The following is a 27,861-nucleotide window of genomic DNA, read 5'->3' as shown; positions in this document are numbered from 1 at the left end:
GGAAGGAAGGAAGGAAGGAAGGAAGGAAGAAGGAAGGAAGGAAGGAAGGAAGGAAGGAAGGAAGGAAGGAAGGAAGGAAGGAAGGAAGGAAGGAAGGAAGGAAGGAAGGAAGGAAGGAAGGAAGGAAGGAAGGAAGGAAGGAAGGAAGGAAGGAAGGAAGGGAGGGAGGGAGGGAGGGAGGGAGGGAGGGAGGGAGGGAGGGAGGACGGGAGGACGGACAAGGCCCACGGAAAAGGGAACAACATAAGCAGCAAGCCACCTGCAGCCACAGGTGCAGGGGTTCAATGCCAACCTCCAAACTGCCAAGAGATGCAGCCCTCAAAGCGAACCCCTCCCTGAGATCTAACATGCTGCACAAACACCCTGAGACCTAATTCAGGCAAAGCTAAGAAAAGGGAGAGAGGAAAAATTTGGCTGCAGGGGAGGATTCTGGGCACAGCAAAACCATCATTCACTGCAACCACGCAATCAAACGGACACCAGGGGGAAAGGTGGGGGGGGGAAAACGCACTCCGTCCCACCACCAGGTAGTTCCACTGCGAAGAGCCCAAATATTCTGTAAGACATTTATCCTCTCAACTTCCCATCCCGCCTGGAGAGGGGGCTGAGATGGACGTTACCAAGTCGGAACCTCCCCAGGAACAGACGGCGTGGAACACTCTCTCCTGTTATTGACAAAATGTTCCTAATTTCCTCACAGCTTTGACAAGAAGAGCGTAAGTGGTAAACTATGAACGGCAGGGATGTGGTGGGGAGCGGCTGCCAACTGTTTCTGCCCGGCAGGTTAGCGGGCTCTGCAGCGCCACAATGAAAGAGAGAGCTCCAGGATGCAGCCTGAGTGCTCAGGGTCCATTCGGGTACGCGAGAGTCCACATCCCATAAGTGGAAGCTGGTTCACCAACCCACAGACTTGGGAGGAGCTCAGAGGTTGCGGCAAAGGCAGGAAGATGGGGAGGGACAGAAAGACAGGAGTGTACATTAAGAAGAGGAAAGGGAAAGTTATTTCTTTAAAACGTACAAAAATGTAACAGACCTAGGAGGCTAAACAAAGTCCAGAGTCCGAACTCGGCAGGGTCTCACTTCCCTTGGTAGCCACTGAACTCCATTTCGTCCTTGCGCCGGCGTGGCGTGAAAAGAGAGCTGAAAGGGTAGAGCTTCGCCTTGGCCTGGAAACGCTGTCCGGCAATCTCAATCTCATACTCGCCCCGGTTGACGAAGTCGGTCGTCACAAGCTGCTCCTCGCCAGTTTCAGGGTCTGGGTTGTGCACAAAACCCAGGCAGACGTGCCGCTCGAGGGTGTAACTGTAGGCGCTGCTGGTGGTCTGGCCCACATAGAGTCCGTTCCGGTAGATGGGCTCCCCCCACCAGGGCCACAGGTCCAGGTCTGTGTCGTGATCATCGAGGATGAACATGGTGAAGCGCTTGTAGACCCCTTCCTGCTTCTGGCGCATCAGTGCTTCCCGCCCAATGAAGTCGGTGCCCTGCGAAAACAGAGGGGATCAGCGAGGGAAGCTACATGTGAGCTACTGCAGCCAACACCTGTCAGGAGAGGAAGAGCTAGGCCAGGGATGTCCAACTCTGGAGCTTCAGATGTTCATTGACTACAATTCCCATCAGCCCCCTGTAGGCATGGCCAATTGGCTGAACTGGTGGAAATGGAATGTTTTCAATTAACAAACTACCCTGTTTCCCCCTAATATAAGACATCCCCGAAAAATAAGACATAGTAGAGGTTTTGCTGAAGTGCGAAATATAAGGCATCCCCCGAAAGTAAGACATAGCAAAGTTTTGTTTGGAAGCATGCCCAACAAACAGAACACAGGAAAAATAAGACATCCCCTGAAAATAAGACATAGCACATCTTTGGGAGCAAAAATTAATATAAGACACTGTCTTATATTCGGGGAAACACGGTACATTTACATTTTACTGGAGGCTTGCCTGAGGTCACCATGGGCACGGGGGGCAAAACTTGAAAATCCCCCCTCCCCCCTTCCAGCTCGGAGTCTAATGGGCTGCTCTGCTCCAACCCCCAATACCGCCTAAGCAGCCCCTTTTGGCACCTTCTCGAGTTTCACCCGGAACTCGCGTCCACATTCTAAGGGAGTGGTGAAAGCGTCCAGGTCTTGGCCCCAGAAGGCGAAGAACTTCTCGATGCGCAAGCTGCGGAGGGCGTAATAGCCAGAGTTCCGGATCCCGTACTTTTGTCCCACGCTCATCACTTCGTTGTACACGTGCAAAGCATACTGCAAGGACGAAAGGAAGCGCAGCGGCAGCATTTTACATTACCTGATCCTCAGCATGGAAACTGCACGAGCCAATGACCAAAACCCCCCATTACCCCAATCAGCCGTCAGTATTCATAAATGCAACTCTATGTAAACCATGTTTAGATATTTGAAGGGATGTCATGTTGGTGGGGGAGCAAGTTTGTCTTCTGCTGCCTCAGAGACTAGGACCAGGAGTAATGTGTTCAAGGTGAAGGAAAAGAGATCCCACCTAAACATCAGGGAAAACTTCCGGACAGTAAGGGCTGTTCGACAGTGGAATGCACTGCCTCAGAGTGTGGTGGAGTCTCCTTCTTTGGAGGTTTTTAAAGAGAGGCTGGCCATGTATCAGAAGTGCTTTGATTGTGTGTTCCTGCACTGCAGGGAGTTGGATTTGATGGCCCTTGGGGTCTCTTCCAACTCTATGATTCTATGTGTGGCAGGTATCCCACTATACTTCCTACTTGTATCAGATGAAAACTGATTTGGGGTTGGATTCAGCCAGCTTTTCTGCCAAAAAGGAAGGGGGAAAGGGAGGGATGCATCTCCTATGATCACTAAAAAAATCTACCCTTGAGATTGTAGGACCAACATGGATAAAAACCATGTATGATGAGGGTTGTAATGCAGAGAGCAATTGGGTAATACTGAATGGAAAAGTTGGCTGGACCCACCTTTTTGGACCACCTCTGTGGAAAAGCGGGGAGTCTTTCATGACAACTACCCAAAGGCCCCACAAACCAGTCAAAGGCTACTGCAATGCCTCTCACCTCAATGGGGATGTACAGCATGAATCCTGGCTCCCCCGTGTGTGTCATGCTCATGACGCGGATGCCGTTGGCGTAACCCACGCTCATCTCCTGCGGGAATGAATGGAAAGCATTTAGGGTGGCCAAGGTGATGGTACAAGCCAGAACAAGACACAAGAAAGGGAGGAGAGTAGCAACAGAGAGGCAGTGGGCCTCAATTCCACAGAAACAGGCGGAGGTTAGGCAAGAGGCAGAACTCCGCCAACTCTGAGAAGGGGTTCCACAATAGAACAAGCTGCCTTCAGGAGGGGCCAGATTTTACAGGTAAGGAAGAGCAGCTTCCCTCAAGTTCTCTTCTCTCATGAGTCCACAGTTCTCTCATAGCTCAAGTTACGCCTTGGGGAACTTTAAGGATAAACATACTTGTTGTAGATCAAAGTTTATGTGGGCCAGAACCCTCTTGGTTAGACGCACGTGATAAAATAGGTTCTGTTCCATGTAAACAAGGAGCAGCAGTGGCGTAGTGGTTAAGAGCAGGTGCATTCTAATCTGGAGGAACCGGGTTTGATTTCCCGCTCTGCCGCTTGAGCTGTGGAGGCTTATCTGGGGAATTCAGATTAGCCTGTGCACTCCCACACACTCCAGCTGGGTGACCTTGGGCTAGTCACAGCTTTTCGGAGCTCTCTCAGCCCCACCCACCTCACAGGGTGTTTGTTGTGGGGGGGGAAGGGCAAGGAGATTGTAAACCCCTTTGAGTCTCCTACAGGAGAGAAAGGGGGGGATATAAATCCAAACTCTTCTTCTTAAACTTGCTAAAACAAACAAAAGAGGAGGAAAAACATAACCCTAAAACAATAGAATTAAGTACCGAAAACTCAAGAAGAAATTCACATTTTAAGGCGAAAAATAAAATTTATATAACTACTATAGAATACACACACATACACATATTTACTGCCGGTTAAAAACAGCTGCACAAATGGGGCCCTTAATAGACTAAATTACAACCATATTTCCACTCACATATATAACACAAATAAACATTTTTTTAAAATCAAATTTTCAACCATTTTTTAGTCAAATGGCCTTCCTCAAAAAACTAAACAAGTCCAAGTTCCAGATGTTAGAAGAGAAGACGAAGAGTTTTGATTTATATCCCCCCTTTCTCTCCTGCAGGAGACTCAAAGGGGCTTACAATTTCCTTGCCCGTCCCCCCTCACAACAAACACCCTGTGAGGTAGGTGGGGCTGAGAGAGTTCCGAAAAGCTGTGACTAGCCCAAGGTCACCCAGCTGGCGTGTGTGGGAATGTACAGGCTAATCTGAATTCCCCAGATAAGCCTCCACAGCTCAGGCGGCAGAGCTGGGAATCAAACCCGGTTCCTCCAGATAAGATACACGAGCTCTTAACCTCCTACGGCACTGCTTCAAAAAAAATTCAAAAAAGTTAGATATTACTTTTTCAGATCTGTATGTCTGTAGTGAACTGTATAGCAGGATAAATCGTAGGTAACACCGGGTCTTCCTTATATATTATGAGCATCAATCAGACTTTGGTATATTGACCCAGTGTATATCTCTCTCATGAAAGAAATAATATTATATTTCAACCTGCTGTAGAAAAAATAAGGATAATATCATAGTCAAAATGACTGTAATACAAGGAATGGAACAAGCATTCAGAAGTCATGCAAACTTGCACCAAAAGATGACAGCTCGTCTTTAAAGGTGCCACAAGACTCTTGATCCTGTTGCAACGGGAAGCTGGCCCCAGCAACTGCCAGGAACTTGTAGGCCAAGTTCGCCACAGGCCCTGCTGATTGTGTGAATCAGGACACAGGAGTGAATTCGGCTAGGGAACCCACGGTGCTCAATTCCCAGTGAACCAGCAACAACCGCAGCAAATGAGTCAAGAAAGATTTTCCTCCAAACTTCTCCCTTGGTTGAAATGCTGTGGCACTGGAAGAGGGGTCACTAGAAGTCAGGCTGATCTGGAAAGTTTTCTTTGCCCAAGAGAGCTTTCCATGCCTGGGGAGCCGGGGATGAACACAAAGTTCTTCTGTTAGCAGACAGAAGGGTTGTGTATTTCAGAAAGGGGAGGAATGCAAAGGGTACATCCTGGAGAAAAGAAATACACTCTCTGGTTTTATATGCACATCAGAAGGACTCAAGAGATTCAAAACCACTCATATTTCTACTGTGCACACAGGCATCCCTTGTAACTCAGCCAGTTTACGTTAGAAAACTCCAGCCAGCAGAGGTACTTAACTGGCTGGCGAGCACCCCAGGGATATTTTGCCAACTAGTTTTAGGGAAGGGAGGGGATACTGTTTGAATCGGGAGACGTTTCATATTTGGAAGGGCAAAACAAGATGCAAAAAGTTGAGCTAGCACAGCACAGAGGGAGTGCACTGAACAAGGAATGCCCCAGTTCAAATCTCACCTTTGCAATCACCTCTCTGGCTGTTCTCAAATGATGTATCATCTCAAATGAGCCACTCTGGCTCCTTCCGCACATGCAGAATAATGCACTTTCAATCCACTTTCACAATCGTTTGCAAGTGGATTTGGCTATTTCGCACAGTAAAATCCAGCTGCAAAGTAGATTGAAAGTACATTATTCTGCATATGCAAAAGGAGCCTCTGCCTCTGTTGCAATCCAGTGACATTTTCTTCTCCCACATCTGCTTGAGAACCTGCTTCAACATGATAGATCATCATGAATCCGCTGGTGGAAGTGGTGTGGACTTCCGCTGGCAGAAATACCCTCCCCAGGGTGGTTACCTTGGTAGAGGGGCAAAACTGCCAGTGTGTGTCTGTCGCTGGCCTCCCCTAGTGCTGGGACATGGAGCAGGATGCTGTGTCAGAGTCCCAACACCTGTGCTGCCGCTCGCCGCTAGTGCAGCGGGGGCAGTCTGGGGGCGTAATTCGGGGAGGAACCAACATTAGTCAGCTTCCTCCGGGCCATTTGCTGGTTTATGCCAGCGATGGCCAATTTGGGATCATGTGACCCTTTTGGGTTGCGTGAGCCTATTTAGCCCCATAGAGGCTTCTCAATGGTGGGGAGGCTGTTTTGGTTTTCAAGCCTCCCTGCGCCGCTGAGAAGCCTCCCTGGGATCGGCGGCGGTGGGGGGGGGAGGGGCACAGCCACGGTCGTGGCGCCACTGCTGCCCGCCTCATTGCTTGGATGGGGCTGCAAAGCTATCTTGTTAACATTGTGTATGACTTTCTTGCTTCTTGTCAAACTGGCTGGCTCCTTTTCTTCCATCAGGACCAGCTCATTTTTGAAAATGCACCGGAAAAGCTAAGTACCTTGCAAAAGAGGGAAGGAAAATGATCTGGACTCATTGGTGCATACGAGAGTTCCGAGAGGACGTCTCCAGCACGTGGGCCAATCAAATTCAGAGCTGGAGGAGAGAGAGAACACAAGACATTTTATCACTCAGAGTGCAGTCCAAAACAGAGCCACATTCTTCTAAGAGCCTTGGAGGTACTGAGCTTAGAGGGGTGTAAAAAATTGCTTAGCAATGCCTTGTTAGTATCCTGCAAAATGAAACAGAAGGACCCACAAACGTATCTCCGACTTACAGAAAGGCAGGTTATAAACAAAATAAACAAATTTTTCTTTTCTCTGCTTGCCCCATCTCACAGAGCTGCTGGAGGCTGAAGGAGCCAGTTCAACAAGAACCATAGACATGGAAAACCTGGAGGCAAGAGAAGCCCCACGAAAGAGGCGGGGCATGCCACTTCTCTCTGAGATACACTTCTGAAGATGCCAGCCACAGATGCAGGCAAAATGTTAGGAAAAAGATCTATCAGACCATGGCCACACAGCTCGGAAAACCCACCACAGCCAGTTGAGTCTGGCTGTGAAAGCCTTCGACAATACAGCAAACAGTTTCATTCTTACATGCAGTCCCAAGTCAATGTGTTCTTTGGGGCCTTACCTGTATATTTCCAGGTCACATCTTCCAAAAGCAGGTTGCTGTCCTCCGGCATGTGTTTCTTCAGCCAGGCCCAGCAATGAACTTGCTGGTCAGTGGGGGAGATCATGAAGAAGCTGAGACATAAATTAAATGAGAAGCTGTTAAGTACAAGGAAGAGGCAACCATGAGGGCAGATCCGCACTGCTGAGCTGCTAGAGCCATTTCCAGATTAACTTCAGGCACTGATTTCTGAAATAGCAAAAAGAGGCCCCAATGGCACATGCCAGTGTGTCACAGTTGTTAAAAGTGGGAAACTCTAAGCTGGAGATCTGGGTTCAATTCTCCACTCCTCCACATGAAGCCTGCTGGGTGACCTTGGGCTAGTCACAGTTCTCTCAGAACTCGCTCAGCCCCACCCACTTCACAAGGTATCAGTTGTGGGAAGGGGACGGGAAGGAGTCTGTAAGCCACTTTGAGACTCCTTAAAGGTAAAGGCAAGCAGGATATAAAAACCAGCTCTTCATCCTCTTCTTCTACAAGAAGCACACCGAGGGGAAACAAAGAAAAATTCTCTGGCAGGCAAAGCACGGCATAGACAGATCTGCTCTGCAGGACATGCAATACCTGCTCCAGTATTATAGAAGGAAGGGCAAGTGAACGCTGCTGGGGTAGTGAGGAGAGAAGCTGGTTGAAGAAGCAGCAGAGAAGGGAAGATGAAGGAGAAACTGAAAAGCAATTTGGAGAGGGAGGGGAGGAAAGAAGGCAAGAAATGGGCAGGCATCAGAAATGAAAAGTGGGTGCGGAGAAACAGAATAAGGTTTAACATTCCTCCCAGCAAGGCGGGTTCCAGCAAGAAATACTTAATAGGGACTGTGATCATGCAAGCCAGCCGTGGCCTAAGGTTTGGCTCACTTGGTAGATGGATCTATTTGTTCCAACAGCTGTTTGCTAATCTATTGGGTTACCTGTTTAAATTCACAGTGTAAACAGTATTGCTCAGGCCCTCATGAGATGCCAAATGGCATCTCCGAGCCACTGGAGGCTGCGTACCCAGAGAGCCAGTTATCTGTTGCTAGCTGAAACAGCCTGAAAGGAGCATTTGATTGGTTCAGTTGATCTATGCCCACTCTCCCCCTGGTTTCTAATGCCTTATGCATGATGGTGTAATTTCCCTCCCCCCAGCCTTGATTCCATCCCCTTCCCCGCCGCCCCCGCAAATTCCCCCAGTATGGTTTTCCATCACATATCCGACAAAATGAGCCGTGAACCTCAAAAGCTCACATTGAAACATATGTTAGTTTTTAAAGCACCACTGGACAAGTGTTTGATTTTGTTAAAACAACCCAACACGGCCACACCTTGGCAATCGCCAGCTCTTTTCTCAGGCTCCAAAGTCACAGCACTAAATCTTACGTGAGCCATCCGGCATCTCCCAAGCGATGGCCAAACAAGTGAATGTCCGCTGTGAACCTGCCCATCAGACACTGCCTTAACACAACAGGAAACTCTTGCCTGCACTCTGTTGTTTGAAGCATAACTAAAACCTCGAATAATGAAAATGACCAATGTACGACCACACGGGCGAAAGCACAGTCTCACCTGCGTTTGTTCAGGCGCACGATGCTGCAGTCGTTCTCGTACCCTCCTTTGTGATTGAGCATCCCTGTGTGCACAATGTGTCCAACAGGTACGTCTAGGTCATTGGAGAAGAGATATTGCAGAACCTCCAGGGCCTGGCCCCCTGTGGACTGTAGTGATGGGAAGAAGGGGACGGGGTCAGACCACAGCAGCAAGAACCATCACCTGCAGCAACCATCCGCTCCTCATACAGAAAGTATCCTACGCTACTGATAGAAGTTTATACAAGTTTTCTTTGGCAAAGAGAGAAAAGATGAAAATATGACTATCAGACACAAATTTCTACGATGCCTTTCTTCGGCACTTGCTCGAGGTGGTTTACAAAATAAAACATCAAGCCACAAAAATAATTTATTCCCACCAAAACTCTGGGAACTTCATAGCTGAGCGGGAATTTGAACTCAGGCCTCACCAGATGCTTTAAGCATGGCATCACAACGGTTCCATCCCAACTCTGAGCTAGAGCCATGGAGAAAAGGATCTTGCGGAACTGTAATTCCGAGTTCTCAGAGTTTTCCACCCAAAAGGAAAGACTTTTTCTCTGATGCAGGGCAAGAGCATTTTTATGAGTGGGTTTGCGTTTTTGTTTTTTTTGCTTCTGAGATTCTATTTTTTGTAACCACAGCCTTTGCCTCAGGCTGCTTCTGTGAAAGGCAACCGAGACGTTCTAACTGGACGATCCACCTTTGGCACACAGAAAGCTCAGGTAGCCAACGGCAGAACACCAGCACTGACCATGTGCGTGCCTCACATGGCACTTACGCTGATTTCAAACTTGGTGAATGAGGACATATCGATGACGCACACGGCTTCCTTGCAGCACTTGACCTCTGCCCCCACGATGTCAAACCAGTCTGGCTTGTAGAAAGTCTTGCTCTGATCCAGGGCCAGCAAATCTAAAGAGAAAATACTGGGAACTTAGTTGCTTAAGACGGCACAGAGATGAAAGCAAAGGTGGCTTAACTGTGACGAATATCCTTCAAGTGGTCATCCATGCAGTCATGTGTACAGGTTCTGTGCTGGTGCAAAAGAGAACAGAAGGTCCTTCTAGAGCTCTAGTCAAAGACCTACCACTCAAATCCCCTCCCTGAGGGAGGGGTCTATTGCACTGGTCATGCCTCCAGGGCATAGGTGTCAAACTCAAGGCCTCCAGATGTTCATGGACTATGATTCCCATCAGCCATGCCAGTAGGGCCAATGGGCCATGCTGGCAGGGGCTGCTGGGAATTGTAGACCAGGAACATCTGCAGGGCCTGAGTTTGACACTTATGCTCCAGGGGAAAGGCAAGCACCTTTCTGCTCAGCTCCCATGCACCTCTAATGGCAGCTCCCCAAAACGTAGGTTAATACAGGGCCTGCAACCTTTATTGCTAAAGAGCAAAGCTGTGTGTGTGTGTGTGTGTGTGTATGTATATATATACATACATGCCTTTAATGGCATAATTAAAACAACAGCAGCAATATACCAGCAACAATGGCAACCTCAGTGTAATGATACAATCTCCAGTACAGTTATAACCGTTTGCTGATGACAGAGCACAGAAAGAAATAGCCAATAGCTTCCAGCAAATATCAATTGCAGAACCACAATCAGCATCAAGTTACCAACAATTGATAGGATCAATATTATCAATGGGGGGTTTTAACCAACGGTTTACGATATTTATTCCTGGCTAAATCTGTGTAACGGGCAGTGTAATATCAACGTGTTGGATTGATTTCTTAAATGAAAGCTGAACTGCAGGGACAAAATTCCTTTCACAGTGAAAGGCACTTTCTGTATTCTCACCTTGAGTACAGGTAGCTGAAGGGAGTAATATTGCAACCTGGCTAAGGGTCAGGGCTCTGCGTCGCGAATTTGGGTTCTAAAACCAAATGGAAGCGTCCGGCCATGCGGTAAGTATGGTTTTGGGTATATACCAGAGGTGCAAGGGAGAGCAGCGTTTATTAGCCTGCTGCATCAAGGCGACAAGCAAAGCTGTATCAAAATTCAGAGTGACAGGTCAACAAAAAGACAGTAGGAAATAACAACACCCATCGACACAACTGAATCTACTTTCCAGTTGCCAGTAATGTTAAATCAATTAATAAGTCCATAAAAGCTTCTGCAGCCCAAACACTGGTACAAGTTCTTTATTCAGAAGCAGCCCACGCAAGATCTCAACGTAACTAATGAATGTATATAGGAGCACTCTAGGTAATTGACTGGCATAAATCTGTGCTTGGCTCATCGGATTCCCTCTGTCATTTCCTTTTCTGCAAAGCATCTCTTAAGCCCTTTAGTCCCATAATTTTTTTTCACTAATATTCCCTTCGTTCAGGAAGGGGGGGGGGAGAAGAGAGAGGTGTGGTGTCCACAGCAGGAAAGACTTAAAGAAACCTTTTGACCACAGCGTTTTCTCTGTGACGGAGATCCTTCCAGCTGCTCTTTGACAGAAGGGCTCAGTGTAGTACCTGAGAACTTAAGAATAGCTGCGCTGGAGCAGACCGACCACCTGCCTCTGGGGAGACGAGAAGTCTGCAACAGGATCCTCCTGCCTGCCACTTGCTTGCCTCTCCCTTGAAAGAATATGTAGAAGGATAATTCTATATCTCGGGTCAGGCATTTCAGCTCCCTGTTCTTCGGTCAGAAGTTTAGAACTTGCCAGAGCTGTTTCGTGTGCTACTGCAAAACCCCATCTGTGGGAGCCCACAGAGCCCATGAAAGAGGACTGCTCTCACCTTTCCCAGGTGGCACAAAGTACTTGGCCCTCTCGAACCCATGCTTTTCCATCCACCGAGCTCCTTGCGCATCCAGCCGGTCGTAGAGGGGTGACGTGCGAAGCTGCCTGCCAGTCTGGAAATCCCAACGCGGAACTTTCAGGTCATAGATCAGGGCTAGAAGGGCCGCAGAACCATAGAATCAAACATCATGGAATGGGCATACATCTGTCATCTTCCTCATTCAAGCAGGGACACTGCATACCCTGGAATATCTTGGGAAAACACCAGCCTTTAACAGAAAATCTCCAAAGGAGGGAATTCTGTAACAACCTGACCCACCTTTCACCAGAGCTAACTATTTTTTCTTAATTTAGGGAAGTTGTTCCTAATGTTTAGACTTAATCTGAACTGGTGCAAGCCCAACGTTTCCTGCTCTGTGCAGTATGCTTCAGAGAGTGAGAGAAACCTACAGCTTTGCATTCTCCCTTTCAGTTCCTTCCCTTTTCACCATTAAGTCATAGCATGACAAAAACCCTGGATAGTGTTAACTATAGCTAGCTGGAGGCATGGTTTTAACTCAGTCTTGAACTCTTCAGTGATAACCTCGGTGCAGACGGAATACTACGCCATGGTTGATGCTGAAGAAGGGAAAAGCAGCACTCGAATCCATGCAGTGCTCCAGATCTCCTCCCAGTCTCTTAAACCATGGTTAGGATTTGTCTGAATTAGACCCCTTCAAAGGGACCCACACAGCTACCTTATTTAGAAACCAACCACTGGTCCATCTATTCAGGGACAGAGTGAGGGGGGAAAGCGCCCAGTGCACTGGTGCGTTCTCCGCCCCCGCCATGCTCTCGCCACACCCCCGCAGGGGCTTTTGCCCAGTGCGTTGCCCCCCCCCCCCCGTCCCCTTGGAGCTACGCCCCTGCATCTATTTCAGAACTGAGCAGCCTGACTATAGCATGGTTCTCCTTGGTCTTAAACAGCTAGGGAGTAAAGAATAGCCAGGGAAAGCAATGGCAAACTACCCCACAAAAACAGCTTGCCTATGAAATCACTGCTTGCAGTGATACCCCAGGGTCGAACACGACTGAAGGGGAAACTTTACCTTTAATTCCATATAATACACAAGTACCAGCTGCTATCTATGAAGAATCCAACTAGCTTAGCTATTTTTCCATGTCCAATTTTGTTAGCTGAGGACCCTTGACATACATACATACATACATACATACATACATACATACATAAACCTTTAATAGGCATCAATAAATATAAAATATGGGATCCAAGAGCCATATAAAACATCTGAAATCAGAAAAGGATAAACAATCCAAATCCTTTCCCAGGAATTCGGCAACCAACTCCAAGATCTCAGTTGAATTATTATTTAGCAAAAAAACAAGCCCAGATATTAGGAGTAGAGTTCCTTAGCGGAGGAGGAATGATACAGTGGAAATCAGGTCTAAAATCGAGATATTTAGGACAATCAAATAAAATATGTAACATCGTCTCAGGACTCTTGACTTTGAAGCTCGGACATTCAGGACAACACCAGACAGTTTCCCAACTTCTCCACCACACTACCTATGATACTCCAAAAGAAGCACATGTTTGGGGCCTCCAAATCATGGCAAATTCAAAGCAAGCAGGTGACTTACGCATTACTTCCATGACACGGTGACGGAGGAAGGTACGGCTGCTCTGCAAGGCACCAAAGCGCTTCAGGTCCAAGGGCCACACGTTGTCGGAAGGGTAGCCATTCACCATCCATTCAGCCAGGTACCTGTCCGGAGAGGAAGACAAACCGGATTGGGAGATGAGGTGGAGCGAAAGGGGCCAGCTTGCAGGACAGTCAGAACCCGTACATCAGGAGAAACGAAGCATGACTCAGGAAGTGATATCCCAGAGAGCAACAGAGAAGGGAGAACACTTTATTTATTGTTACTCCTTAGGGATCAGTAGAGATCTTTTAAAGATCAGTCAACAGGACCAGGCTCATTTATTACAATCAAGCAGCTCAGAACCTGTAAAAGTCCGTTGTCTACCAAGAGCGATTCCTTTTGCCAAAAGCTTTCCTCAGGACCCCATTCCCTTTCAAGGAAGAAAGGACCAATAGAGCAATTCCAAGAAGAGCTACACCCTACACTTCTTAAAACCGAAGAAGTACATTATGAACGTTACTGACGCTTTGAGAGAAATCTATTATCCTCACCAAGCAAAGGCTAAATGGGTTCTGAAGTAAATTGGTCAAAACAATAGACAGGATTGTGTGTCCTCTGTTCTTTAAAAAAATCTGCATCAAGAAAAATTAGGTCAAGCTGCATCATTTAACTTATTTGCTCACTGTTCTGTAAATTTCACTGTTTTGCATTATGGATTCTACTTCTTGCTGGTTATATAAGGAGCGAACAGCTGTTCCGGGCATGGAAGCCTTGCCTCTAATACCTCCAGGACTTCTGCAGACATTTTCAAACACATTTTCAGAGCTTTAGGGGCTAGGAAACGCGCTAATTTCTCAAAACGAAAGCTGAGATTCTCAGGAAGCTCAATTCTGCGTGGCTCCTGCTCTCCTTCAGTCCTGCCTGAATCGTCAATTATCCAAGGCTGCAAAAAACTTAGCCTCTAGACAGCAGCAAACATAACTGAGAAAAGACAAAAACAGTCCCCTACCTGTCCTGCACATCTGGACAGTGACAGAGATGGAAGAATGGACCAGAGCAGAAAATTCTGCCCCCCACTACATGGCTCTAAGGCCCAGCCACTGCTTCGTGTAGGCAGGGTGAGTCAGGGAAGGGGCTGCTTCCCATGGAGAAGCAGCACGGTGGGGTGGAAGGGCCATAGTACTTCCTCAGCAGTGGCTTAGTGGTTAAGAGCAGGGGCACTCTAATCTGGAGAACCGGGTTTGATTCTCCGCTCTGCCACTTGAGCTGGGGAGGCTTATCTGGTGAACCAGATTAGCCTGTGCACTCCAACACATGCCTGCTGGGTGACCTTGGGCTGGTCACAGCTCTTTGGAGCTCTCTCAGCCCCACCTACCTCGCAGGGTATTTGTTGGGAGGGGGGAAGGGAAAGGAGACTGTAAGGCCCTTTGAGTCTCCTTACAGGAAAGAAAGGGGGGGATATAAATCCAACTCTTCTTCTTCATCATCTAAGTCCTCCCTCCACCACCACAAAAGCCAAAGCCCCACTATCCCAGCCAAGCCCTGCAATTATGATAAACAGGTCTGGGCTGTGTGTGCGTGTGCTAGGGTGGCAGGTGCTGAAAAAACCACAGGAAAGGTTCAGCCCCTTCCTTCTGTCTGCCGCTCTTCTACTGGAAATTGCACTGCTCAGACTTGTTTTGTTTCGGGTTATTGGCAATCGGGCTTCAAAGGCCCTTGACGAGAGCAGAAGATATGGATCTGCCAGAAGACACCAGGGACATTTTAAGCCCTGCTGTCCTCCCACCCTTCCCCATGCAGAGAGATGTGGGTGAGCCACTTACTTGCCTGCTCCCCCACCAAAAGACGTCCCAGCGGAGTTCATCCCAGCCAGGACAAAGTAACCCTGCACGTTCGGGGATTCTCCCATGATGCATCGTATGTCTGGAGTAAAGGATTCGGGGCAATTCACCAGCTGCACGATCTCCAGGGCCTCTAGTCCTGGCATCCTCCGAAGAAGGCCGCTCAGCAGGGGCTCTGTTTCCCAAGACAAGACAAGTCAAGACAAAGCATCCTAAAGCCTGAAAAGGAAAAAACAACAACACCTTTTCCAGAAGTATTTAGCCTGTCTGCAGGGATTAGGAGAACCAACATGGTGAACCACGTTAAGACCAGGTGGATTCTGATCTGCAGAACCGGGTTTGATTCCCCACTCCTCCACCTGAGTGGCAGAGGCTTATCTGGTGAACCAGATGTGTTTCCACACTTCCACATTCCTGCTGGGTGACGTTGGGCTAGTCACAGCACATCCAGAACTCTCTCAGCCCCACCAGCCTCACAAGGTGTTTGTTGTGGGGAGAGGAAGGGAAAGGAGCTTGTAAGCCACCTTGAGTCTCCTTGCAGGAGAGAAAGATGGGGTATAAATCCAAACCCTTCTTCTTCTTCTGGAGAATGCATGAATGCTAATGCCCAAGTCTGCACCCTGATATCTACTGGGCTTTTTTACTCCATGGTCTGAGCCACAAGTCTGGAGTAGGGAGAACTGCTCACAGCTCTGATTATTCTACTGGGCACTGTAACAGCGGGGCAACATGGGATGTCACAGCAATGAACATAGGTGGGGCATGGGAGTGGAAATAGCAAAGAGAATTACCAAAATGGTCCCAGTCTTCTTGTAAATTATTAATCTCAAGCTGGTTCCGGCCCTCCGTGAAGATAGGCTTGGGGTTCTTCTCAAAACCCCCGGAGAGGATGCCCCCCTGCCAGCTGCGAATGTAAATCCTCCCATCAGGGTCCACGATAGCTATGAAGGGGAAAGTACAGCTGTCAGAACACATGAAGGCAGGTTGACAACTACGGCGCTCTAAAAGAAATAGAGCCATGAGCCCGGCTGGCTCTTGGCTGCTTTGATACATGTCTGGCCTGTGTCTGCCACTGTGACTCCCCTGGGGCACAGTGGCAGGGCCATTTGCACAGGATGCCTCTGCTCAGAGCACTTGCAATCCAAATGGGCCCTCAGTCAACCCTGATACTCGCAAAACTCTCTTCTGCTCATCCTACAACCACCTACTAGTCCAATGTTTACAGAAACTGCTCAAGGACGTCCACGTGCAAACCTGCATGAGTTCGATCAAGAGCAGTGCAACGTTTGGGGGATTATTTTGCAGAGATGGAAAAGAATGTGTTGGATAGGGAAGGCCAGCAGTGTGCAGTAAAGCTCCAGAGACAAGACAGTCCCGCCTGCACAGAACAATATTCCACTGAAACAGAACCCCAAGCTTCTCTGCCCAGGGAGAACGAGAGTACTCCGCCAGTGGGCCAAAGTGTCCTGTATACTGCTCCATAGAATCCAGAGTGCCTGTAGGGAAGCTGAGATGGGCTTTTCCAATCAGCTTCCACAAACATAAAAAAACAGGAAGGAATCTCACTTGGCATGTTGCTCTCCAAGGGTGACTTGAAAGGGCGCGTCAGGAGGTAGAAGTGCTCGCAGGCATGCAGCGGGATGCTGACGGGCTCCTCATTGGAAAGACCCAGCTCATAAGCCCACTGAAATAGAGGGAAGCAAATGAGCGGAAGCACGACTGGCAGGTTTCCCTCCCCTGCCCTAAGCGAGGCTCATTACATCTCAAGAACTGTGGGCCCCTTCCGCACATGCAGAATAATGCACTTTCACAATTGTTATTCTGCACAGTAAAATCCAGCAGCAAAGTGGATTGAAAGTGGATTGAAAGTACATTATTCTGCATGCGTGGAAAGGGCCATAGCAAACCACAGAAGTGTCCTAGATTGCGGTTTAGAATGAGCCAGATATGAAGCTGTGAAGGCAAATGAGAGCAGTTAAGGAGTTGCAACAGTCAGCTGAGGCTATTCAGCATCCTGTGGCTCTCTTTCCTTCCTCCAAATTAGAAGAACAATGAAATTACATTAAAAGAAGCACATTTAACTAATTTTGCCTGTCAATACAGAATTCTGCTGATCTGGCACTGAATCTTAAAAACGACCTAAAGCATGGTCCATGTTGCCGTGACAACTGGAAACAGAGGAAGCGTTTGGGAGAAAGTCGGTTGTCTTCCCCCCCACACCACTTTAGCAGAATGCACAATCAGCTCTGGTCAAAGCAACCCCACAGGGCTGGATTGCGACCAGACAGATAATTTCTCTTTCTGAAGTTAAAACCGTCCCAAGGTTGTCCCTGTGTGGCAATTGAAGAGAATCATCTGTATCAGAACATCTGAGTGCTCAGCTACACCTCTGGTGTGTCTTGTAAACACAACCTCTGGGGTTGATTTATCAAATAAGAGAACAAAACAGGGAGACGAAAACTTTAATCCGTTCCTCCCTTCTGCCATCTCTCTCTCTGACCCAACACGCAGAATAATGCACTTTCAATCCACTTTGCAGCTGTGCGGAATAGAAAAATCCACTTGCAAAGAATTGTGAAAGTGGACTGAAAGTGCATTATTCTGCATGTGCGGAAGGGGCTTCTGTCTCTTTCACACCACTTTTCTGCTTTTACTTCTGCTGGGGAAAAAACCTTATAAGTGCCTGTATTTTCCCCCTCCAGCTGTGGTAACTGCAGCGCAAGGGTGTTTCGTTCCAGAGAGAAAATGGCAAGGTTATTCTCTTCCCAATATTGTTCACCTTGAAGAAACTACAAAGCAGAAGAAACTACAACATCTTGTTGTACAACAGCTTTTTAAATCTGGAAGGTCCCCTTTTAGATCTGGAAAGAGAAACTTCATAGGGAAAACCAAAATAATAAACAGCAATTGCTGATCCAACACACTCCTTGGCAACAGTAGCTGTACAATAGAGTTAGCACCTGACCTGACCAGCACAGTTCACAAAATACTGGCACTCAATTGATCCTCTGTCGGTTTCCACTCCAGCCACACAGCCCTTCTGGCCCACAATGTGGATGACACTTGTCCGTTCGTGGATCTGGACCCCTGGATAGAAAAGGCAGATTGCGAGAGTTCTAAAAGAGGCTGCTGAGAGAAACCTGTAGATACAGACAACTAAATCATCTCAACTTTATGGCCAACCAGTACTGAATGCCCACTTCCCAACGGATAATCTAATTGCTGTGCAATAAAAGGATCAAGGAAAAAACTATCAAGGAACAGTTAAGGCAGGTTTCTAGAAGAGAGAAGAGTTTTGGATTTATATCCCCCCTTTCTCTCCTTGGGAGACTCAAAGGGGCTTACAAACTCCTTTCTCCTCCCCCCTCACAACAAACACCCTGTGAGGTGGGTGGGGCTGAGGGAGCTCAGAAGAACTGTAACTAGCCCAAGATCGCCCATCTGACATGTGTTGAAGTGCATAGGCTAATCTGAATTCCCCAGATAAGCCTCCGCAGCTCAGGCAGCAGAGTGGGGAATCAAACCCGGGTTCCCCCAGATTAGAGTACACCTGCTCTTAACCACTACGCCACTGCTGCTCCTGTGAGCCCACAAAGTAACAAAATAAGCAAACACGTGGAGGAATAGACGCTATGGAGAGCATGAAAGGAACTTCATCATTTTCAGCGACAACGCGCCATCCATTGTAAGACACCGTTCTGCCTCAGCCCAAATTCCTCTATCTGCAAAACAGGGACGCACAGGACCATTTCTTGAGACAGTATGAAAATTAATTCAGAGCATGCTGCAAACTAAAAGAGGAAACAGGGCAGGCCGCAATTGTCATCCTTTTCTATTTACAAAAACAGACTTCCTGACTAATGTTCCCCAAGCTGCATGGAAAGCCATACCGTTCGCAGAGGCAGCCCGTGACAAAGCAAGGCTCACATCAGCAGACGATACGACAGCGTCCTCCGGCACGTACATGGCCCCCACCAGGTCGTGGATGTTGATGAGCGGGTGAAGCTGTGCCACTTTCTTTGGTGGGATGAGCTCACATGGGATCCCCATGATCCTGCCATAGAACAGAGAAGGCTGGTCACTGGCTGCTCCGGGACGGCTGGCACACGAGGAGCACTAGGCCTCCCCTGTGCACAAACACCTACTTGAGCTGCGAGGCAATGCGCTTCAGGGAGATCAGCCGATCCTGCGTCTGAGCCAGCGAGATAGAGCCAGTCCTCACGTAGCCTAGAACAAGACAGCAGCAGCTGGTGAGAGTTTGGCATGCTCTGGGAATGAAGTTCAGCACTCATGGAATCCAAACGGTGTCCGGAAAAGCTAAATTTGGCTCCCTGTGTAAATCGGGCACATTTTGACAATTTCCCTCGTTTTACATAACACACTTTGGGTTTGCTAGCGCTAAAAGAGGCCACGCAGGGCACTGGAGCCTGAACACCTCCTCCTTCCATACCACCCACACATTTCAAGGACACCCCCACTCTTTACCAGTTTTTACGCCGGTCTCTTGCTCGAGTTGCTGATACAGCTTGTTCGAGTAGTCGGCCATCTTGAGCTCGATGGACAGATGCCGCGCGGTGCTCACGATGCCTGCGCAGAACCTGGTGGAACCGGCAGCCAGCCTGAAAAGGAGAAACCAGAAAGAACTTGACAGAAGCCCTCAGCAAAAGTCCTAGCTTTTCATTTACAACACGCTGGCTTATCGCTCAAGCCAAAGCTGCTGCTCTTTTTTAACCGAGGAGCCGGGAAGGGGACAGCAACTTGTCCCTGACAAAAATGAGGTTAAAACTTTTCTGCATATTCTCGCTGTCCGGTACAGCACACTCACACCATGAATGGCAATTTCATCAGCAGAATTGCAGGGGATGTGGCAGTAGGGTTTGAGTTACAGAACAGGAAAGCCTTACCTAGCAGCGGCCAGCTTGAGCTCTCAAGCAAAGAAACCATCAGCCCCAAATGAAAGAAAAAGGTCAAGAGCTCCAGCAGGCTTCAGTCTGCTCCTTGGGAGCGGAACTGCTCAGCTAGGTAGAGTTTAGGGGCCCACAAACAAGCCCCTCCTGAAGAAGTTGCACTCATTCCATGCAACAGTTAACAAGGAAACGTACTGAAACGGTGCCATGTCAGAAATCTAAGCTATTTGCTTGCAATGTTATGTTAAAGGAAGAGGACTGATAGCTCTTAAAGACGGGAAGAAAAGTTTCAATGTGTGAAGGCTTCCATGAGCAGAGCTGGACAAGGTCTTCAGTCGCGTTTCTGCACTGCGGGTCCTTGCCCATCCTAAGACTCCTTTCGTGCAACGTTCAGTGGGAAGAACAAGGAAGGTGTCCCAGAAAAGAAATCCCCTTTCCCCCAGGATAACTCTGTGCTCAGAAAGCCTGCCAAGCAGATCGCATGGTCCACCCACTGGGCCTTATCGGGGACCAGAGGAAGTGAAGCAAGGCAAGGCTCATGAGAGGCCAGGTGTGGATGGGTCAGCTAGCCTAGTGCTCTCATCCCAACATTTTTGTCTCCTACGTCCTGAAGGCAGTACCTTGCTTGGCCTTGGATCTGCATTACCTGAACACTAGAAAAGACAAGACATCACCTGAAAGAGGTCAACTGGTACCAAATTACTAACATTTCTGGACGTGCCATGATTTATTAGAGGCTTATCACCCCTTTAGTACCAGCGTGGTATAGTGATTAAGAGAAGGTGGATTTTAATCTGGAGAACCGGGTTTGATCCCCCACTCCTTCACCTGAGTAGCAGAGGCTTATCTGGTGTTTCTTAGATGTGTTTCTGCACTCCTGCATTCCTGCTGGGTGGCCTTGGGCTAGTTACAGTTCTCTTGAAACCTACCTCACAAGGTGTCTGTTGTGGGGAGAGGAAGGGAAAGGAGCTTGTAAGCCACATTGAGTCTCCTTACAAGAGAGAAAGGGGGGTATAAATCCAAACTACTACTACTACTACTACTACTACTACTACTGCTGCTGCTGCTGCTGCTGCTGCTACTACTATCCCTCAACCCAGCCACCAGGTTTTTTTTACTTCATCTTCACTTAGATGGTGACCCCTTCGAGCAGGGACTTCCTTTTCAAATTCTTCGTAAACTGTTCATGAACTATACAAATGAGCTGTAACTTTGGATCTATATATTTACATCATCAGGAACTGTGCTTCTTGCCTTCCTGTGGCCTATCCTGCACACATGGGAAAAACCAAAACATAAAATTTGGAGGAGAAATTAAACAGCACCTTAGAAGGTGAACAACAGCAATTCCTGGATAACGTTTTGGTGAATCAGAGCTTTTTAAGGACGACTGAGAAAAGTTTTTAAAGCCTCTACGGTGCCACTGGGCATCTGTTTGCGTTCTCAGCCACAGCCCAATGAGACTTCCCCTCTGGAGCTTAAGTCAGAAAAGGCTACGTAAACCTGGGAAACGCGTATAGATGTTTGTTAGTGACACCCAACACAGACTTTGTAAAACCACACAGATGCCAAACACCCAAAGCCTCTGCTAAGCTCTTCTGTGGGAGGGAGTATTTTTAGCCACCGGCTGACAAGTGTCCCGCTCTCCCCTCCTTCCCAGAGTCCTGAAGGAGAAGCACAAAGGCTCAGACTCAAGGAGACTTCCCCACTGTCGAGGAACATCATAGCGGTAAGCGCAGAGAGAAGGAGAAGCACGTGCTCTCTTGCATTCCACTTGCAGGCAACTCCCAAGGAGCAGGAAAGCAACCCGCCGGATGTGGAGGGGCTTCCAATAACCTTCACAGTCCTGAAAGGTCATAGAGATTACCACCCACAGTGTGACGTCCTCCAACATCAATTGAGGAGCTCTGCAAAGTTGTCTTTGCTGACTGGGAAGCGCTCTTCTTTAAGAATCACCTTCAGAGCTGAGCAAATCTTTACATGCTCCAAGGCAGACAGAAAGGTGCTGGTAGGAGGCATTATTTTGGTATTGATTTTTAAACAATATATTTCATGCCTTTCCACTTTTAAGAAGCCTCCCAGGCAATCTGCAAACGGCTGTCATGGGTAGAAGTAGTTTTGTCTGACTAATGACCTCCTTTAGGGGGTTTACAAGAAATGCTGAGTATTCATGAACAAAATGTGCTAATTTACACAGCATTAGACCCTTGCTTGGTCAAAGGCAGCCATGAGAACATAAGAAGGAGCCAGCTGGATCAGACCAGAGTCCATCTAGTCCAGCACTCTGCTACTCGCAGTGGCCTACCAAGTGCCTTTGGGAGCTCACCTGCAGGATGTGAAAGCAATGGCCTTCTGCTGCTGCTGCTGCTGCTCCCGAGCACCTGGTCTGCTAAGGCATTTGCAACCTCAGATCAAGGAGGATCAAGATTGGTAGCCATAGAGCGACTTCTCCTCCATAAATCCGCCCAATCCCCTTTTAAAGCTGTCCAGGTTAGTGGCCATCACCACCTCCTGTGGCAGCATATTCCACACACCAAGCATTCCAAGCATATTCCAGTCATGTCTACTCTGACTAACAGCGGCTCTGCAGGATCTCAGCTCAAGGTCTTTCAAGTCACCTCCTACCTGATCCGTTTAACTGCATTGAAGAAGAAGAGTTTATGCTTATACTCCACCCTTCTCTCCTGTAATGAGTCTTGAAGCAGCTTACAAACTCCTTCCCTTCCTCTCCCTACAACAGACACTTTGTGAGGTAGGTGGGGCTAAGAGAGTTCTGAATGAACTGCGATTGGCCCAAGGTCACCCAGCAGGCTTCATGTGGAGGAGTGGGGAAACAAATCCAGTTTGCCAGATAAGAGTTCGCTGCTCACTGCAGGAGAGGGGAATCAAACCTGGTTCTCCAGGGTAGAGTCTGCTGTTATTAACCACTTGCACGCCACTGACTCCTTATACAAGCATTGTGCCCTAAAGGGATTGAAGAAGGGGATGAGGGCAAGTAATGGACCAAGAGGGTGTAACCAAAGGATGACGAGAACGGGAATGAATTGGCACAGGAGGCAAAATGGCTTTAGCAAGAGAAAGCTCTGAAAAAGACCAAAGGTGCTTCAGAAGAGAAAGGGTTTTATGCAGTGCTGGGGAAAGGAAGAGAGTTGCTTTGAATGTGATTTTAGTAGGTAATGAACTAGAAGGCTGGCACCAGGGGGCACCTGAGGAGTCAAGCAGGAAGTTGAATTGAAGCACCACAGACTCATTTCACATTCCCCAGTCAGAACATCAGCTACACCTTCTACAACGAAAGAGTTTTATCCAGTTCCACAGGTCTACCGACAGTCACAAAAACCACACTTTTGATTTAGCAAAGAAAGAAAAAAATTGGGGTGCTGTGTGGTTTCCGGGCTGTACGGCCGCGTTCTAGCAGCATTCTCTCCTGACGTTTCACCTGCATCTGTGGCTGGCATCTTCAGAGGATCTGATAGTAGGAAAGCAAGTGGAGTATATATACCTGTTGGGAGTATCCAGGGTGGGGGAAGATGCTAATGGGTGGATCCCACTCAACACATGTAAATCTAGCTTGATAACTGCACCCTTTACTTGTTAACAGACCGTGGTTCTTTCCCCCACCCTGGACACTCCAACAGGTATATATACCCCACTTGCTTTCCTACCACACAGCACCCAGTGATTCCGGCCGTGAAAACCTTCGACAATACAAAGAAAAAAAGTGCCTTTACCTGCCCTGCTCCAACAAAACAATATCCTTCCATCCTAGTTTGGAGAGGTGATATGCCACCGACGTGCCCATGATTCCACCTCCACAGATGACCACCTGTGCATGAGTTGGAAGAGGTACTTGGTGATGTTCTGCCGTATTTGTACTACTGCGACGGGAGCCAGCCACACTCCTCCATCCTGGGTTGCCTCTTTGCCACCGGACATCAGCCAAGAGTCGAAGAAACATGGTGATTATGGTCTACCACCCCTCCCCAATGCGCCACAGAGAGTTTCCCACTGTTCCTTCCGCTGGAAAACAAATAAAGACCTTCTCACTATGTACCATCTATCACAAGGGCCATAATTCAAAACATACATGATAAAGTCACATTTTAAAACCATGAAAACCAACCTCCCAATACCCATCATTAAAATAAACTGAAAACCGAGCTAAATTGCATACGAAAACACCAATTAAAACCCCCATCAAAAAGGAGGGATCATTGTGGGAATGCCAAATGAGACAAAAAAGTCTTCACCAGATGGCAGAAGACGGCAACAGAAAGGGACAGGTGAATCCGGCTGGGGAGAGAAGTCCGGAGCTTTGGAGCCATAACCTAGAAAGCCCTTTCCTGCATTGCCATCCACCTAATCTCTGAAGGCAGGGGCACAACCAGCCAGGCCTCCAAAGAATATTGTAATGGCTGGGTGAGTTCATAAGGGAGTAGATGGTCCTTCAGATGTGTTGATTCCAAACCACAATAGACTGGATGCTCGAATTATGCCTGGAAGCAAACTCAAAGCCAATGTACACAGACAAGACTGGAGTGATGTGGTCCTTATGACCCATCCCACTGGCTTCAGCATTTTGTATCGACTGAAGTTTCCAAGCACTTCTGAAGGGCAACCCCATGTTGAGCACATTGCAGCAATTTAATCTAGGTACGACCAGGGCATACATTGTGGTGGACAGATCTTTTCTGTCCTAGAAAGGCTGCCACCTGCTCATCCAGTAATAGGTCTGGTTCCAAGAATTTGGGTCCCAGACTACAGACCTGTTTCTTCAAGGGGAGTGTAGCCTCATCCAGAACAGGTGGCACATTAAATACCACCTTAGACCTTCTGCCCACTCATAGCACTTCCATCTTGTCAGGATTAAGCGTCAGTTCATTAACCTGTATTTATAAACTGGTATTAACCTTCAAAATGGAAATTGAATTTGTTAGGGTTAGGATTAACAGCCTGGTCTGTTAGAAAGCAGCTTCGAATGTCCAGTGCTAGTCAGTTTGGAATTCAGACATCTAGCATCCAATAAGAAATAAACACTAAATATACATTTAGTTTTTGTTTTTTCTGGTGTAACTTATTTTTTAGTTTTGCGGTGGGAGGGGAGGGAGGGGGCCCGGCATCTGGACATGGCCCACCCACCCTAGTGGAGGGAGGGGGAGGGAGGGATGGCATGCAAGGAAGGGGAGGGAGGGATGGCATGCAAGGAAGGGGGGGGAGGGGTGGCATGCAAGGAGGGGGGGGGTGAGGGAGGGGATCCAGCATCTGGACATAAGCCCACCCACACCCCTAGTGGAGGGAGAAGGAAAGAGGGAGGAAGGGGTGGCATGCAAGGGAAGGGGAGGGTGGGGAGGGAGGGAGGGGTGGCATGCAAGGGAGGGGAGGGAGGGGGCCCGGCATCTGGACATGGCCCACCCACCTAGTGGAGGGGGGAGGGAGAAGAGGAGAGGAGGGATGGCATGCAAGGAGGAAGGGGAGGGAGGTGGGGAGGGAGGGGTTGCATGAAAGGGAGGGAGGGAGGGAGGGGACCCAGCATCTGGACATGGCCCACCCACCCTAGTGGAGGGGAGAGGGGGAGGAAGGGGGTGGCATGCAAGGGAAGGGGAGGAGGTGGGGAGGGAGGGGGTTGCATGAAAGAAGGAAGGAGGGAGGGAGGGACCCAGCATCTGGACAGCACCCACCCTAGTGGAGGGAGAGGAAGGGAGAGGAAGGGGTGGCATGCAAAGGGGAGAGAGGGAGGGTGGGGGGAGGGAGGGTGGCATGCAAGGGGAGGGGAGGAGGGGGCCCGAGCATCTGGACATAAGCCCCACCTAGAAGGAGGGAGGAGGAAGGGAAGGAAAGAAGGTGGCATGTAAGGGAAGGGAGGGGGGGTGGCATGCAGGGGGGGGGGGGGAGGGGGCCCGGCATCTGGACATGGCCCACCCACCCTAGTGGAGGGAGGGGGAGGGGAGGGAGGGGTGGCATGCAAGGGAAGGGGGGGGAGGGAGGGAGGGGGCCCGGCATCTGGACATGGCCCACCCACCCTAGTGGAGGAGAGGGAGGGGGAGGGAGGGAGGGGGGGCATGCAGAGAAAGGGGAGGGAGGGAGAGGGATGGCATGCAAGAAAGGGGAGGGAGGGAGGGGGATGGCATGCATCCACTCCAAAACTGCCTCAGGGCTTCTACAGCTTCCTTAAGACCAGAAGGAAGCACAAAATAGAGCTGAGTGTCATGTATATATTGGTGTCAATCCAGTCTGAATCTCCTGTTGACCTCAGCCAGTAGTTGTGTGTAGATGTTAAAAAGCACAGGGGAGAGATGGAACCTCGTGGGATCCCATAAATCTAAGGCCACAAGGCCAAGCAGCAGTCCCCCAGGACCACCTTCTGAAACCGACCTTCCAGGTAGGACCAGTGCCATCACAGAACGGTGCCCCTAATCCCAGCCCAGATAGGTGATCCTGAAGGATACCAAGATCAATGGTATCAAAAGCCACAGAGAGGTCCCAGAGAATCAACAGAACTGTGTTCCCTCCTTTCATCCCCCAGCGAAAGGCACCCACCAGGGCAATCAAGGCTGTTTCAGTCCCACAGCCAGGCCTAAATACAAATTAAAAGGGATCTACAGAAATTCTCCAATATGCCAACCAATGTTGCTTTTATATATAAAGAACCCACCTTGGTTTTTGAGATGCTCAAGAGGAAGCCATGTATACAAATATTCTGAACATATAAAATACATTATACTGAGTATAAGCCTTACAGACCATAAATTCAGATACAGGAGTTTCCTAACACTGCTGCAAAAAATTGAACCCAGGACACAGCACCTGATGAATGCCTCTCTCACGTCAAGATCACTGTGCAACCTTGGGCCGGTAATTCTCTTTCGCTTTAGCCTGCCTAACACAGACACAATGGAGATGAAAATAACTACTGGGTGACCTTGAGGTGGGCATAAACTCTCAGTGTATCCTGCCTTACAGGGATGTTTTGGGGCTAAAGTGGTGGCAGGGGAAACCCCCATTCTGTTATGAAGTTCATTGGGTGACCTTGGGCTATTCACTCTTTCTCTGCCTGACCTACATCAGGAGAAAAGTCACAGGTACCACTAGGGTTGCCAACTCAAAGCTGGGAAATTCTTGGAGGGTTAAGGCAGCTTTTGGGGAGCAGTGAGGTTTGTAGAGAAGAGGGAGCTACACAGGGATGTGATGTCATAGATTCTAATCTCCAAAGCTACCATTTCCTGCATGGCAACTGATCTTTATATTCTTTACAGATCAGATGTAATCTTTACATTCCCAAAGGTTGGCAGCTTGATCTACTACCTCGAAGGTCCTTGAAAAATCAGTGGGGAACAAATAGCAGACAGAGAATCTGGAATGCAACCCTCTGCAAGAAAGGCCTAAGTAAAATTGTTCTCCTTAGTTTAACGTGTATTGTCTACCTGAGACTTCGGAATACCTCACATCCATCATACTCATAGAGATTAACAACAGCCTGACAAGGTAAGCCAGCATTAAGTGCACATGCAGGGCAAAGAACGGGAAAGCTGCCTTACCAACTGCAATCGGAAGGCCCTTCACCTTAGCTTCAGCTCATATTAGCACCAGTCCACCTTCCATGCTCTATTGCTTATGTCATAGCCCCGCCTCTATCGCTCTCGTTTGCATACTTGACCCCGCCCCTTAAGACCCGAAGGCTGATGTTTACAATTCTCGGCCCCGCCTCCACCGCGTTTGTTTGCATACCTTGGCCCCACCCCAAAAGGTAGGGATTGTTATTGCGGGCCAGGCGCAGTTGAAGACGAGACGGGGGGCGGCCACGCCTCCTCCATGGGTGCCCCGTAGCTCCCTTCCCCCTCCCCTTTTCCCAAGCGACTTTCTTCCTTTCCTTCCTGGTTTTCCCGCCTGCACTTTACGACAAAAGACGCGCGACATCGCCACAACCGGCGCCATACGTCAAAGCGCGGCGCGGCCAATCAACGCCGAAAGGTCCTGCGCGAGAGCGGGGTCTACTTTGCGCAGGCGCACTAAGTGACAGCAAGGGGTGGTGGAAATGGAAGAGGGAGTCCTACTGTGCGCAGGCGCACTAGGTTTATTTCGTAGCTCCAGTGCGTGGATGTTAATGCTCGCTTAGGAAGGACGAGATATGTTTTCCTGGCTGTGTGGGAATGCTTGGCGGACCCGTGTCT

General features: G+C 48.7%; 1 protein-coding gene across 3 annotated transcripts; it reads right to left on the bottom strand.

Annotated features, from left to right (window-relative positions):
* Window positions 1-134: 134 nt before the first annotated feature.
* On the bottom strand, window positions 135-27,569 carry PDPR (pyruvate dehydrogenase phosphatase regulatory subunit). Of its 3 annotated transcripts, none has more exons than XM_048516216.1 (18): window positions 27,419-27,569; window positions 23,425-23,713; window positions 19,272-19,405; window positions 18,932-19,013; window positions 18,677-18,840; window positions 17,752-17,873; window positions 16,353-16,470; window positions 15,578-15,727; window positions 14,769-14,961; window positions 12,943-13,067; window positions 11,300-11,455; window positions 9,341-9,474; window positions 8,540-8,688; window positions 6,962-7,074; window positions 6,327-6,421; window positions 3,038-3,127; window positions 2,064-2,246; window positions 135-1,481 (listed from the first exon to the last, which is right to left on the bottom strand). In XM_048516216.1, exons 2-18 carry the CDS (start codon window positions 23,649-23,651, stop codon window positions 1,077-1,079), a joined length of 2,640 nt encoding a protein of 879 aa, XP_048372173.1. In that variant the 5' UTR covers window positions 23,652-23,713; window positions 27,419-27,569; the 3' UTR covers window positions 135-1,076. The 3 variants fall into 3 exon arrangements, with proteins under 3 accessions (XP_048372173.1, XP_048372174.1, XP_048372175.1); XM_048516217.1 differs by lacking the exon at window positions 27,419-27,569 and adding an exon at window positions 27,229-27,326; XM_048516218.1 differs by lacking the exons at window positions 16,353-16,470; window positions 17,752-17,873; window positions 18,677-18,840; ... (2 more) ...; window positions 23,425-23,713; window positions 27,419-27,569 and having other exon boundaries at window positions 14,773-14,961; window positions 15,578-15,717.
* Between the last annotated feature and the right edge of the window lie 292 nt (window positions 27,570-27,861).

This window comes from Sphaerodactylus townsendi, linkage group LG14 (assembly GCF_021028975.2).
Source record: "Sphaerodactylus townsendi isolate TG3544 linkage group LG14, MPM_Stown_v2.3, whole genome shotgun sequence".
NCBI classification, from domain to species: domain Eukaryota; kingdom Metazoa; phylum Chordata; class Lepidosauria; order Squamata; family Sphaerodactylidae; genus Sphaerodactylus; species Sphaerodactylus townsendi.
This window is presented reverse-complemented; position numbering and strand designations above follow the sequence as displayed.